This window comes from Euprymna scolopes, chromosome 26, assembly GCF_053919585.1.
Source record: "Euprymna scolopes isolate OS-2025 chromosome 26, ASM5391958v1, whole genome shotgun sequence".
In the NCBI taxonomy this organism is placed as follows: Eukaryota; Metazoa; Mollusca; class Cephalopoda; order Sepiida; family Sepiolidae; genus Euprymna; species Euprymna scolopes.
This window is the reverse complement of record NC_136507.1, coordinates 60,073,264-60,090,026: the sequence shown is the minus strand read 5'-3', so window position 1 is coordinate 60,090,026 and position 16,763 is coordinate 60,073,264. Positions and strand designations below refer to the sequence as shown.

The following is a 16,763-nucleotide window of genomic DNA, read 5'->3' as shown; positions in this document are numbered from 1 at the left end:
CTCCTTTTTCTATCTTTCAGCTGTGTGCTTATTGTTTTTTTGGCAATTGATTACATCCAATATATATATATATATATATATATATATATATATATATATATATATATATAAAGTGTTGGAAGTTTTTAACCTTTAAAACTATACAAAAATCATATTTAATTTTAATTTTTTATCATTCGTTAGAAAACTATTTAGTCAGTAAGTCATTTAATAACCCGCAATCTCTGCATTAACTTGCTTTCGCGAATTCACTATAGCACCAATGACAATTTAAAGGATCATCAGTTGTGTACCATGAAACATTGTTTCGGGGATTTAATATATATATATATATATATATATATATATATATATATATATATATATATATATATATATATATATAATTTAAAGGAGATTAGAATAATAGTCTAAAGAGCTAAGTGTATTTTAATGTAACAGTGAAATTACTAGTTTAATTAAAATACAAGAAATGCTCGTTGTAATTTAGATATATAATAAGCTCGATAGTTAAATGTCCTAGAGCTAATTCAATATTAAGTAAAGTGATTTTCAATTTAAAAATTAAAAAAAAAAAAAAAAATTTTTTAATTTAAAAATCAAATTTTAATTAAATTAAAAATCAGTTTCATAAGAAGGAACAACAACAAAGTCAATTATCTGTACGATCGTTTCGGAAATCCGTGCTTTTTATTTGTGGTATACATGAAGTTATGTAGAACAATTATATATAGTTTTTTTGGTAAGCACGGTCTCCTCATCAGCAAATTTAGAAGGATTTTTATTGAATTTAAAAGACACCATAAATAGACCTAGCATTAAAAGTAAGGCAGATGAATCTGAAAAAATTGAAATAAAAGGTTTGGATTTAAAATTTATAAGAAAATTAATATAGGTTATAGATAGAAATGATTAGAAAAAATATATTTTTTTTGAATTTACATAATAAATTTGATTTAAAAATATATAGAGATAGTTACCTTTTAGTTTTTCTTTTTTTGAAACCAGGAACTGTGTTTAAAGTAGTCATTTAGATGTTTGCTATAGCTTTTTATTTTATTGAATGATGAATTTTAAAAGGGTGACGCTCGTGCAGTAAATTGTTTCCGTTAGCGTATTTTGATTTAAAGACGCTACAGTTAATATATATAGAGAGAATATTTATTTTACAAGCTTTTAAGGGGAGATAATTGTCATGTATTATTGACTTTATTTATTATTTGATTTATGGGTCTAAGGGAGGTAATTGGTCTAACTTAATTTATTTTAAAAAAAAATTGTAATCTATTTTTACTAATGAGTAATTTTTAAGGTGGTTTATATTTATTAAATTTAAACCAACGTTTATGATTACATGTCAGAAGCTCGTGTCTTGAATTTACTAGTTTGGTTGTATTTTTTATATCTTCATATTTTAAAATTTTTAGGGTTTCTTTTGTACATAGTGCACAAAATTTATCTCCTGGTTTATGTGATTTGCAAGTCTCAATTATTTGCCATTTTAAGTTGAAAGAAATATTGCTATTTTTTAGTTGCCAAATATAGTTGGATAGAGTAGTTTGGTTTGATAGAGAGTTATTTTTAAAAGAATGTTTGTGCGTTGAAATTCTATGTTTTATTGGGCCAGATGTGGAACCAATATATATTACCTCTTGATTATTGTGATTATTTTCCGTTAGGTCTATTGTTGGATTATAATGTGGTGGGTTGATTAGTAATTGATCGGTAGATTGATTTAAGTTGGTGTTATTATTTAATCTGGTAGTTGAGTTATGGCTGTTAATATGTTCTTGTAGATTTGGAGTTTTTGATACTGTGCAGCTATAGATAACATTTTTAATTTTACATGAGCCTTGTAGGGGACATTTATTTTTTCTTCTACAGTTACAGTCCGATGTATTTTGTATAGTTGTATTTTGTAGTTTATTAATTTTCTTATTATTAGAGCTAATTATTTTCTGATGAAGGTTAGGCATAGTAGAGTAAGAGACTTTAATCGTGTTCTTATTGAAAATTTTATTATATCTATGGGGGGCTTTGAAGTTCTTATCTAATATTTTAAAAAAATTCTCTGGCTATGTAAAATTAAAAATGTTATCTATAGCTGCACAGTATATGACTACAACTTGGACGTCTTCAAGTCCAACATAAACAAACTCCTGACAAACCGCCCCCTTAAGTAAGACACTCTATCAAAACCCCCAATATCATTGATTACTATAATACTATCTCATTGATTACTGTATACGCAATAACCCTTATCCCTGAGTGGCCTTCAGGCCTTGATAAGTGGTGACCTACATGTAAAAAAAAACACTAAAATACATTTGTTGTACATATATGAATATACCCATAATCCATGTTTTAAGGGATCAAGCAGTTGAACTCAACTCTTTCTTGTTATTTTTTTATTTTTTGTTTCTTTATTTTGCGATTGCCTTGAAATTGAATAAGTGTACCATTTTCGTATTTCTTCTTTTTAAATGACACTTGAACAATTTCCTATTCTTATATTCCTTTAATCTTTTAATCTATTTTCTCATTCTTATAAGCTTTTTTCATCTCTGATTTATTTATTTTATTGATTTATTTCCAAATTCTAATCTACACCTACAAATTTTAGTCTCTATTTATATAGATATTATTGTTAGGACGAGTAACCAGAATCGTAAATCGACAAAATTGGTACTTTTTGGAATATCGGAATCATATCAGAATCGGAAAAAAATTGTGTCTATTTCTCGATACCAAAAATGATTCCTTCAATTATATTTTTATATTTGATTTTGTTTAAAACAAAATTTTCCATTGTTGGTAGTAATAATAAAGTAATATATATAATCAATAAAATAATCAATATTTATTGACTTTAAACTACCAGTAAAATTCAAAATCCATAGATCACCCCCCCACACACACACACACAATTGTGTTTTTTACATTTGAGAATATATATGTATATTTAACATGTATTTTTTCCGTAGTCGGGAAAAATGACAAGTTTTAGTTAAATATTTAGAGATTTATAAAGAATCGGAATCGGAATCAGTAATTGTATCGGAATCGGGAATTTAGCAATAATATATCTCCTTATAACATTTTATGTGGATATATGTGTTTACAAATTAATATATCAGTGTATACACACTGGCCTTTTAGAAATAAAAGGCTCGATATCCTTTTAAATAAAGCTTTCTGACATGTATTATAATGATAATGGTAAGGTTTCACTCAGATAAAGATTCGACTAGTTTTATTTCCTTTTCTTTTGTCTTTATTTGTATAGAAATGACGTACATTCTGCCATTGTACGATTGAAACATCAACTCGTAGGCGGGAATGATAATGAATCTGATTTGTTAGCTACTTAAACTAAACACCGTGTATAATTAAAAATACCCGGTAACATGAATTTTATGTATTTTAGCCTGACGATTTTATACAGAAGTGAAGCACGAAAGCCTCTGTGTAGCTCAATTACCACAAAGTTTAATATACAAACGGCTATATGTTGTCGGTCTATCTGTCTGTCGGTCTGTATGTCTGCCTGTCTATCTCCTCCGAAACTAAAAGTCCCAGAGCGGCACTAGGGGCCTCAAATGATTGGATTTTTAAGAACCATTTTTATGGGTCTGTGGCCGGTTAAAATTGTTTTTAAGGGGTCAAAAATGGGTCAAAATTTTAAAAAACCATTAAACATTTTGTACATTCGCTTTAGATTATTTTAATTTTTAATTTTAAATTGGTTTAGATGCGTGTCACGTTAATACAGTGATAACGTCACCAGCTTTGAATGGTTCGGTTTCGATTCTAGCTGATGACACCTAAATACTTCCCGTTTTACTTTTGAAATCACGACTCTATAATAATATATACGAAATCTGGACGGATTAAAATATCATATTTAAACGTATTTTACCCCCCCCTAGTATATGTATATAGTAAGTTATGAAAATATATATCGATTAAGCTACACAAAATCTTCCGGGATTCATCTTCGTAGGGAATTTTCAGGCTAGAAAGCTTAATTGCCATATATTGAAAGCTTGTGCCTATTTCCATTCTATGGAGGCCAGTCGCGAATGCAGACCCCACAATTTTATTATACCATCCCTATTTAAGTTAAAACATACTTATCAAATTATTCTTATGTACATATATATCAAAAACACTTATAAATGTGTTTTTTTAATTTTTAATTTTTTTATTTCCATACTTTGTGGATCAGGCGCGTACGAAGACTCCACAATTTTAATGAACCACCGTTCTGCCAAATCAAACATACCCATTCATGTGTCCGATACAACTTCTATCATTATATGCAATCAGTTTTTTAAAATAGTCAACCATATAGGAGCCTATTTGTGACCACACACGCACACACACACACACACACACACACACATTCAGCTTTATATATATATATATATATATATATATATATATATATATATATATATATATAAGCAATTAAACGGGGCTTATTTTAATTTACTGCTGTTTCAAGGTAGACCCAATAGTCTAAACGTCTGTATATGCTTTAATGGCAGTTCCAATGCACATGTGTATGTATGTATGTATGTATGTATGTATGTATGTATGTATGTATGTATGTATGTATGTATGTATCAGTATAAAAAACATAACAAGTGCTTGGTCATATAAGTGCGTTGCAATCATCATGTATGTATCTGTGTGCTGGTGTCTGTTGGCATATTAATATGTGGCAACCATTTTTGAACTTTTTGCCTTACCTGAAACGTTACAGGCAATTATACCCAACACAAAGACGAGAAGCGAATGGGGCCCTTGTGACATCATGGTCCACGTTCACCCTGAAAAAGAAAGTGAAACATTAAAATAACTCGTCATAATGAACAGTTAGAATCATTTTTCACTTTTATATTCAACAGGAAAGAAGGATATGAATAGTTAAGATCACGTGACATAACTCAATACGAATCACTCATAGACGTGATCAAATAAATAACGATCACGAAGTCTGAAATTAGCATAGTTCATTATCGATAATTGGAGGTGTGAAAATCTAGATCATATGTAGAAATTTGGGGGGATATATTTCTTCTTCTTTTTTCCTCTTCACTGCTGCTGATGCTGTTGGTCATGTGACTAATTTCTGCGCATTCCGCGTTTTGTGATAAAATTCAAGATGGGGTTAGCAGTTCGGATTTGACATTTGAAATCTATTGATGTGCTATCTTCTCTCCATCTAAACAGGACGTTAAAATGTTGAAGTGAACTCATCCAAGTTATCTGGTGACGTTTATAATGTTAAAGTGATTGCGTCTAAGTTACCTGACGAATTCATATCTCGATGAGAGAAATCTACTTCAAGGAAATCCAAGAAATCTGTCGCGGACTTGGCAGTTAAATATGTCGGAAAAATACCAACTTGCATGAGAGAAGACACATATGGGAAATATTCTCACCAGGAAAGATTGAATTTGCATATATAAGAGAAGTGTCTATAAACTAGATATTTTCTTCTAAGGTCTGAAGCTGCAGTGTTTCTAAGTCAAAAGAAAAGAATAGAAGGAAGTTATTTTATTGGATTTCTTGCCTCGTGAGAGAACGTTATTATACGAAGAATTATGTGTATTTTTTTTTTCAGGTTAATTCTTAAGGAAAACGAGGAAATAAATTCCTGGCTATAAAAGAACTCTTTCGGAACATTATTTCAGATAATAAGTTATCTTTGTCTGCAGATATTTCAACTAATCTACCCGAGAGGACTTTTATTTTTTTAAATACGACATTACAAGGCGTAAGCTTAAATTGCAAACAAAGGGAGCGAACTTTTTCGACATTGCTAAAGTATTTCCACTTTTCTAAAAAAAAAACCCCCTACGTTGGTTGAAATCTCTTATCACAGCAGTAAGCTAAAAAGGCATCCTCAACCTGTCTTTTTTCTTCTTTCTTTCTATATTTCGTAATTGTTACCACGCAAAGGACTTACTTTGTGGCTGAGAGCAAAATCTTAGCAGCAGACAAAATAATAATAAAATTGCTTGTTTTTATCCACTAAGTCTTTTGTGGCACATTTTTTTTAGTAAAACAATCTTTATTTTTTGTGTTTTGCTTTTTCCGATCGCATGTTGTCCCGTCACAAGGTTGCCTATCATTGTCTTCACACGTTGTTTCCCAATGGTGGGGCGTTTCGTTTCCTGATCCAATCGTCTCCTGTCCTGTGTGGTGTCCGGGTTCATTAATCCCGCTGCGGGTCCGATCAGCTTGCTGCAAATGAAGAGTCCTCACCACAAACAAAGAGAACTCTGGTTTATAACAAACTATTTATTAATTTCATCAGTTCATAACCGACACTGTTTAATTTAAGGTGACTGACTACAAGCAGAGAACGATGCCTGATCAGACCAAGTAAAAGTCACAAACCCCGTTAACACTGTCTAGTTAACATCATAAAATCAGGCTATGAAGAGCTCCCAGGTCGGGGGGGGGAGCGCTTGACCAGCCCAGCTGTTCAGTTTGCTGGCTACAACTCGAATTTATTTAGAATCCTTTTTCCTTTCCTCTCGTCTCCCTCATAGAGGAAGGTGGGTAAAAACATCCGTTATTTCTTCTTCATTCATTCAAGGGAGGAGGTTGCTTGCTCACATTGATATCTGTGGCAGTTTTTCTGGATTTCTTCAGTCAACGTTCTGTGACGTCTTTACCGGTAATGCTTTTCCTAAATCAAAGCATCTCTGACATCTCAAGAAAATAATTTTAATTCTGACCTCATTTTTGAGACGATGCGTCATCTGGATTGTGTGTAACAAACCAAGAATGACAGCTCGGCGGTTGGTCTCTTATCGCTAGCCAAGTCTTTGCATTTCTCAGCATTCCCCTACCTCATCTCGTCAAGACAACACCCCCCTCCACTGCAGTATGCATCTCGCTGCATGTACTCATGACACTCTATCGTGTCACACTATCCACCAACTCTTTCTCTTCTTATTTGTTGTTGCTTTACTTTATCTTTATATTGATAACGTATTTATACGTCGAAGTGACCTTCATTGCAAGTGATGATAATAATTTCGGCACATACTTAGATTTTTTTTGTTTTGTTTTTTTGTTTTTTAGTAAAACGATCTTTATTTTTTATGTTTTTCGTATTCGATGTAACTTCCCTCATATTAATATTATTACAATTTTCCTCAGAGATGACAGGAAGCTTGTCGAAAGCTCACAGTGTATGAAAAACGCGTTGTCCGCGTGGATTGCCGTGCAGAAGTGATTTTATTTGATTCATAGTTTTAAAATTGCATTTGAATTTAAGATGCAATCATAAGGTATAATATATTCATAAAAACTAAATTTAATATAGATTCATGTTTAAATAAAACTTATTTTTATATGTTTTAGAGTTTAGAACTGCGCCAGTTATCTATATAATTACAAGACTCTGTCGGTCGTCCGGTCGTTCTTTTTGGCTTCCTCGTTTGAATCTTGTCTGTGGCGATCGAGCAATCTTATCTTTAAAAAAAAAAAGAGATGACAGGTGGATGTATATATATACTAGCAGGCCGCTCGGCATTGCCCGGTCGTAAAATTCGCTTAAATGTGATATTTTGATTAATGCCTATTTCGTATTTATGATCATATTATAGTGGACCCAATATATAGTAATGATTTAAAAAGTAAAAAAATAAAAAAATAAAAATAACTCGTGCGCAACCACCGAGAATCGAAACCAAAACGTTTAGCTTACGATTTACTTTTTCCTTTGACGTTAATGCTCGAGCTATGAAGACATATTTGTTGCAAGACTAAAAATTAAAACATAAACCGATAGCTATTACATTACGCATGCATATTTGTAATGCCGTCGTTCGACGTTCAGCTGGCAAATTCCGTTTTTTTTTTTTTGTTTTTTTTTTTAACTTTTACACTTTTGCACCGATTTTCCGGGCTAAACCCCAAATATAAAGTTTCGCATAGGTTCAAATACATTATATATTAAGTTTCATGTCTGTAAACCACAACCTGACAGGAGATTGGTAGGCAATATTTTATATATATATATATATATATATATATATATATATATATATATATATATATATATATATATATATATATATGTACTAGCAAAAGTACCCGTCGTTGATTGGGTTCAAAAACAGCCTACAGAAAATTGACTCTGATTTATGAAAGTATGATAGGTTATGAAAAGGAAGGGTTGTAAAGAGATAGCTTCGAATTTGGGGGTATCAAAACCAAAGCATAATATGATGAAAGAAAAAGAAAATAGATAAACCCCATAATTTATTATACTATACCTGTTCACACTGAAACACTTATCACAATATTCTGTGAATCTATATTAAAAAACCTTGTTAAACTTTGTGACATATTTCCATTCTATGGAGGTCAGGTGCGAACGAACACCCCTTAATTTTATTATACCGTATCTCTTCAAACTGAAACATAATTATCAAAGTATATTTACGCAGATAGATATAAAAAGTCTTTATTAAAGTTTGTGCCTATTTCCATTCTATGGAGGCCAGGCGCGAACGCAGACCCCACAATTTTATTATACCATCCCTATTTAAGTTAAAACATACTTATCAAAGTATTCTTATGTACATCTATATCAAAAAGACTTGTAAACGTTTTTTTTTTTTAATTTTTTAATTTTTTATTTCCATACTTTTTTGACCAGGCGCGAACGTAAACCCCACAATTTTAATGAACCACCGTTCTGCCAGATCAAACATACCCATTCCTGTGTCTCGATACATTTTCTATCATTATATGTAATCAGTTTTTTTTTAAATAGTCAACCATATAGGAGCCTATTCGTGACCAGACACACACACACACACACACATACATACACACACACACAAACATTCAGCTTTATATTATATATATATAAATATATATATACGCATACAAATATATATGCATACATAAATATATATAAAAAGAGGTTTGTGTTTACTATAATTTCACGCAAATATTACGCAAGTATAAATCGTGTAGAATATCTGCATGAATATAATTACACGAAATACTTAAATTAAGATTAGCATCCCACAAGAAAACCGAACAAAACTAATATAGAATTAATTAAACTGAAGATTTAAAAGAATATGCAAATTAGCAAGATCTTTTGAATATAAATGCAATTTCACCACCCATATATAACAAAGTTGTATTTTCTTTTAAAATAAAGATAAAAAGGGGTTTTTAATATGAATATCAATACACACAAAAAAAAACTAAATTCATATGAGTATAGATATATATTTCACCGGAACCTTTGGCATTAATGGAGGGGAAACTAAAAGTCGCTACTCTGGTTTCAAATGATCTAAAATAACAGCAAAGAATGACTTGATTCTAAATATTTCCCATGTGGTATATATCCCCTCTTTTGGAAATACGATACTATTATGAATATTCCCAGTATCAAATAATACTTATACACTGTGAAATTTACTTTATGTATTAAAACAAAAGAGGGAAGATTTAACACATATATATAATATAGATAATATATATATATATATATATATATATATATAATATAATATATATATAAACTGATATAAATAATATATATAATATATATATATAATCTTCTTCTCTTCTCCTCTCTATCTATCTTCTATATAGAAGGTGCGTATATAAAAACGACAGACAACCACAAAATTCGCGCATAAGCATGAAGGCTCCTAGAGTGGATGAAACGCGGAATATTCAGTGCAGCTTAATCGCCATATATATTTTATAACTTACTAACTAGCTCTACCTACATATTGAGCACTTTTGAAGTAAATACTTAAAGTTTACGCATAAATTTATACTTTCGTATATTAATTTTATGTGAGCAAATGAAGTAGTTATATCTTCTATCTATCTATATAAATAAAATGAACTTATTTTTCCCTCTGAGTTTTACCTTAATAGGATTAAAAAGCAAGACATTTCATGCGAATGTAATATGCACGGACTGCAGCACAATATCTCTGGTGTGTTATAGCCTATTACCTATCCACTTCTTCGATAATCTTAGATCCCTATATATATATATTTTTTTTTTTTTTTTGCTGAGAGTTCACGGCCAAAATCGGTTACAATGGAAGTGGTAGAATCTTTTCTCTCTATTACATTCATCCTCACCCCGCGACCACTTAACACCGTTGCGGGTACGTCCACAGAGGACATTACGAGGAAACACTGGTTTGAGTTCGTAGTTGCTTAAAACAAATGGATTGGTATCTTACCGTCGAGTTAAGCTCAACTTTACATTACAGCTATTCTAAGGGTTACTTATGCCGTTATTTTAATTTTTAAAAAAAAATTTTTCTTTGTGAATCGAATGGTTACTTAGGTCATCTTTTCCTTTTTTGCTTTTGTTTTTCTTTCTTTTTCCTTACCGATTTGAACCGTTATTTAGGCCATCTTTTTCTCCCCCCCCCCCATTTTTTTTACATCTTTCCCGCACTACGGATTACATCTTAACCAATATTCTCAGATACATTAATTCTTATCCTGCGTTTAATCTTACGTTGCTTCATTTCATAGCATACTATGAAAACGCTCTCTTACAGAAATCCGTGCTTCCCCGCAATACAGCTACAGTTTACACAGAGAAAATCGCGTTTATTAAAATAACCAAAAAACACGAAACGAACTAACCTTCGATTCCAGGTTTTACAACAAACTCTAACAGTCAGCCGCCAGCGTCCTCCAAATGTTGAAACGATTACTCGACTTTATATTTTATTTACTGCATTTTTCTTTTGTTATCTTTACAGTGATTTTTAAGGTGACACTAAGAGGGGGCTGACTTCTTATTTTAGGATTAGTTACTTATTCATTATTTATTTCTTTACATTGAATTTCTAAGAATTTCATTAGCACAATTACAAACACGCTAGCTAAATGGAAGCAGACGACATTCCTATTGGAAAAAGCGACAACAAAGAAAACAATACAAAAAGTAACACAAAACAAAACAAATAACAAACCGTTGTACTTATACCTAACAATTATATGGTTAAGAATATTATATTGCAGAAAATTAACCAACGATAAAAAAAAACAAAAAGAAATACTAAAATGAAATAAACATATTTACATTTTACACAGTAAGTTGTTTTTGGGGGAGGGGTCTTTTTTTTATTATTTGCACTTGTATTTTTACAATTTGTTTTGTTTGTATGTTCGTTTGTTTGCTTCCTTGCTTGCTTTTTTGTTTGTTTGTTTGTTTGTTCGTTTGCAGTAGTCTACGGCTGACACCGATGATTGCCGATCCCGCCTGATCCATGCTTGACGGGAATTCACGAGAATTCGGGTCAATTTATGCAGGACTACCTTCATTTTCCTTTTTTTTTTTTAACTTTTTTTAGGTAATAAACACCTACAAATGATTTTTAAACACCCTTTCTTACATTTTCCCCCCGTTATTAAACATATTTGGGTCCTTTCGTTTGCCAGGGGAAGGAGCAAATAAATACAGTTTCATTTCTTCGCCAGAATGGGGGTAGTGGAAACATCCACAATAATGTGTGTGTGTGTGTGTGTGTGTGTGTGTGTGTGTGTGTGTGTGTGTGTGTGTGTGTGTGTGTGTGTGTGTGTGTGTGTGTGTGTGTGTGTGTGTCGCCGCGTTTTCGAAAAGCGAAAGCGAATGATTTGGCTTGCAGCGCAAAACTAGGTCAGACACCACGCCACTTCCTCGCACCTGTTCATTTCACTTCATAAACCTTCATATTCGTTTCCAACTTCGCGTCAAGGTTTCGGTGTTCAATCCTACCTTCCGACCAAAACGTTTTTCTCTCTTACACCTCTTTTTTACACACACACACACACACACACACACCTCCAAACACCCGGGCAACGCCGGGTACCCCTCCTCCCGCTTGTATATAATATAATATATGCTGGGCGATTCTAACTTGAAGACGCTCGGTTGTCTAGCCTATGTAGTCGGCACTACACGGACATTGAAATTTATAAACAATATTACTTGACTACAAGATAGGCAAGACGTCCTCACGAAAAGAGGGAAAAGTGCACTTTGTAAAGAAAGCAATTCGGAGGGTTAAACCATAAAAATTCGAAGTGACAAGAGAGAAAATCTTGTCTGCAATATGTTGGCCTTCGGGTCCAATCCAAGGTAACTTGTGATATACTAGAAATTAGATGGACCATATTTGGGTTGCTCAGAAAGGATTCTATTTTCTTGTTTACAATTTTGTTAACTGGTGGAGGCAAATATCCATTCATAATGAAAATTCGTTTAATATTATCGATTTCTGAATCGATACAAGAAGGGAAGCAAGTGGCAGGTGCCCTATGGGTTAAATTTCTAATAATATTAAGCTTCCTAGTTGTTGGTGCGAAAGAATCCCAATTCAGGTACAGACCGGCAAAAGTAGGCTTTCTATAAACGGACGTGACAAAGGAAGACCCACATTTCGAAACTAAAACATCCAAGAAAGGAAGGGCGTGTGTTTTTCTACCTCCGTCTTAAATGAGATAGAAAGGTGCAAATCATTTAATAATTTAAAGAAAGAAAAACGAAACAAGAAAAAATGTCGTCAACGTAACGCATGTAAAAGATCGGTCTTGGGCACTTATTGAACAGCAACTGTTCCAAGAAACCGACAAAAATATTGGCTAGAGTTGGTCTCAGGGGGTGGTGGAGCCCATCGATATACTGTCAACCTGGCGATACATAACGTTGTTGAAACTGAGGGCAACGGACTTAATAGCCAATTCTATGTTCGACAAATACCGCCTCAGGAAACGAGGGGAGGGGGCCAGGGCCCCCATATAAAAAATCAGCACAATATTAATGACCTCGTCAAGAGGGGCATTTGTAAATAAATTATTAATGTCAAAAGAGACTAGGTAACAAAAATTACTAGTAAGAGGCAACTCCTTCATTGCCGAAGCAAAATGACTCAGGAGTGCAATAAGGTGAATAGAAAGAACAGACTGGTTCAAGAATTTCAACCAACCATTTGGCCAAATTGTGTTGGGCCGAGCCTACCATCGGCAAGATTGATCTAAATGGAGTATTTTAAAATTTTGCTATTCGAATAATTTATTGAACCATTATAGCAAAAATTTCATACATTCATTAAATCACATAATTAGCCTGAGGAACAAGATCACTACCCTCAAATGTAAAATCAAGTTCCTTCGAAGTTGCATATCCAATTACGTTGCCCTGGGTTCTCCAGACGCATTTCTAAGATTAAATGTAGCAATTCTTGGAACCTTTCTTAAAGACGAAGTTACCTCTTACTCCGATTTGCTTTTGAGCCTACGGAATAAACATCACTTGATCCGGTCTTCCGCGTGGAAAACGTTATCGCCTTTCGATAAATTACGTTTTTCTAAGCTACTTTCAATTAAAGATGCTAAGTTCCGTAACTCTAAAAAAATTGCTTATATTAGTATATATAGTGACCTGCATTTAGGATTAATTTGCTAGTGTTTTTTGTTTGTTTGTTTTTTGTTTTTTTTTTGTTTGGTCGTCTCACCTGTGGAATTGCCAGTTCATTTTCGAAAGGCAAAGGATATCTCCTGTCCGGTGGGGACAGCTGGGCGTGTAAATATCTGGCAATGGTTGCGCCAGGCCACTAATATATATATATATATATATATATATATATATATATATATATATATATATATATATATATATATATATATATATATATATATATATATATATATGCGTGGCTCGGAGACTAAGGAATTGGGTGGAGAGTTGTGGTTTCGATTCTAACTTATGGCACTCGTCATAATTGATAAACTATTGTCTCGATGATAATAAATACGTAACCTGCATGAATTAAAATATCATATTTAAGCGTATCTTATGATCGCACAATACCGGGTGGCCAGCTTCTATATTTATAAACATTAAATTTAATATGTTTGAACGAAGACGGGGGGTTGCAATTAACGCGCCCCAGATACCAACCGGAAAATTTCCACGACTCGGCGCGGTACATACAGCGCCTAGACTTCTCCAATGGTCATCCAAACACACTTTTATTGGCTCACCTCGCACAAGGAAATAATAATAACTGACCAATGAAGTCGCAGGAAGAAACACTCAAAATATTGTCATCAACGAAATGATAAGCTGACATATTTAGATATCATATAATTGGTTGATAAGATTGTTGAGGTTCGACACAAGTTAACTTAAACAATGTAGCAAGACCATATGATAAATCTGCTTAGTCACATAATCTGAATCTCTCTCTCTTCTCTCTTTCTTATATATATATATATTTATATATATATATATATATATATATAGTGCAAAATTTTGTTGAAAATTCAAAGACTCGCGTTTTCTTTTTTATAACCTTCGTTTATTTCCTGGATTTTTCCATTACAGCCGTTTCATTAATGAATTGTCAATTTTACGATTTATATTTCCGTAAAAATATCCTGTCCTCGCCAACTTCTTCAGATGTTTATCCATTAGATTTTTACAACAAATGGTATATTTTTAACATGCTTGACATCGTATTCGGGTAAAAAGATTTCCATAGCCATGCTTCCTTACTTCCTCCATCTTTTGGTGTTATGTAAAAATAGTTTTCCGTTTTAACCCGTCCTTTCGTATTTTTATTTTTTATTTATTAATTATTTATTTTTGTTTTAATTTTCCCTGTTTTCCCTATTTGTTTTTTTCCAATTATCATAAAATTGTATTCCTTTATTTATGCATGTTTGTATATATATATATATATATATATATATATATATATATATATATATATATATATATATATATATATATATATATATATATGAAAGTGAGAATATGTGTGAGAACAACTCTCAACCAATATACTCAAGGAATTTTTTATCTACAGACTTGAAATTTGGTATATAGGATACTCGGACATGTGGAAAATTTTTGAATCGGTTTTCATCCAGAAAAAGGGGTTGCTTGCTAAGGGGTTAGGATTTAAAAAAAATACTTTGGGGGGGGTCATCGAATTTTTATATGTTTGTCAACTGCGCATGTGAGAATCGCTCACATGACTGCTTCCTTATATTTAGAATAAATACGTTTGGAAACGCCTTTTAACGATCGTAGCAAGCTGGCGTAATGGTTATCGTAGTTGACTCAATTAAACAAACAAACAAAAAAAGGATTTCAAAGAATCGTTTTTGGCATCGGAGAATACACTTAAAGTTTTCCGATTCCAATACCTCTATCTCTATCAATTCATTATGTATTTTTTCATGTTCAAGATGAAATTTGAAATCGGCAAAAACTTTCGAAACCGACTAGTAGATTTGTGGTCTCCGTTCCATTATTTGTCGAACGGGTATATATTTATGAATAAATATAAATTTCTCCTTATGTGGAGGTTGTTTTTTTTTTATAAGCAAACTTGGGGAAATCTGAGTAACGTAATATTAATAAGACATTCCTCTACTAATAAAATTTGTGAGCATAAAAAAATATGAAATCCTTTCTGACTTGACATTTAGAATTTTTTAGAAAAGAATTGCTTATTCCCATTATTTGTATTCATCGGATTACTTTTCTTATCTTCAGCGTTATTTTAACAAGGTTTCAGTCGAATTAATATATATATATATATATATTTGTCATCCACATACAGTACTGTCGAATTATTATATATATATATATATATATATATATATATATATATATATATATTTATATATTTGTCATCCACATACAGTACTGTTTCGTTGTATCACCTTTCCCCAGCCGTGGATTGAACCTACAACCGTCGCATTGACAGGCGGCGGCTCTCACCATTCGGCTACGAATCAGTGCCGTAAATATTTCTCATAGAGTGTGTATTAAATTCACACCTTCCCGTCGCACAGTGCTCGAACCATCAGCTTGTTTACAAACAAATTAATAGTGGGCTTCGCTTAATCGCTTTAAATACGCGTCGGGTGAAAATATATTTACAAAGTGCTCAACCCAAAGAGGGGGGGACTTTAATTGTCATATATATATATATATATATATATATATATATATATATATATATATATATATATATATATACTAGCAGTTCAGTCCGGCTTTGCTCGGGCCCTATGTACTGTTCATAACTTTATGTGCATATGTATATATTAAAAAGTGTGTATATGTACGATAACGCCTTTCTATCTAATAGGCTTCCTTGAATATTATAGAGAAAAGTTGGTAGAGATCGCAGAGGTCGAAACTTTGACCCCAATTTTGACCCCTTAACATTTCTTGGTTTGGGCTCAAATTAAATAAAAATGTTTGACCCATGTTCAAGTATTTTACATCTAAAATTTCTAGTGTTTCGACCCAAAATTGGTGGAGGAGTTTGGTTGAGTCTGCAAAAGTCAACTCTGTAAACTTTGCCAGCCAAATTTTCGCCCCAAAACTGATTAAAAAGCTTGCTGCATGTCTGAATACCCTTTATGTAAAATTTCAAATTTTTAGACCCAAAATTGGCTGAATAGTTTGCTAGAAACCCCAAAGGTAAAATCTTTTGAACTTTGGTCCTTTGGAAGCCAAATTTTCAGCAAAAGACGATTAAAAAGCTTGCCCTAGGTCTATGTAAAACTAATGGAAACTAATAGAGATAGCGTTAACGATAGCAAGGGTGGAGGGTACAAGAATCGGTATTAAAAACAAAAAGAGGAATACAACTGCATTAGGTGATTGGGTTAGGGAACTTAATAGAAATAATGAAGATTTTGAATTAAAATGGTCAGTAGTGGAT

At 32.3% G+C, this 16,763-nt stretch overlaps 1 protein-coding gene across 2 annotated transcripts in view; it reads right to left on the bottom strand.

Moving 5' to 3' along the window:
• Positions 1 to 16,763, bottom strand: part of LOC145248101 (protocadherin gamma-A11-like) — a 131,357-nt gene that overhangs the window by 58,389 nt on the left and 56,205 nt on the right. For both annotated transcript variants that reach the window (XM_080109890.1, XM_080109891.1), the window contains one exon: positions 4,755 to 4,835. In XM_080109890.1, coding sequence (XP_079966016.1) covers positions 4,755 to 4,821 — 67 coding nt within the window. In that variant the 5' untranslated portion in view covers positions 4,822 to 4,835. The remainder of the gene's footprint in view (positions 1 to 4,754; positions 4,836 to 16,763) is intronic.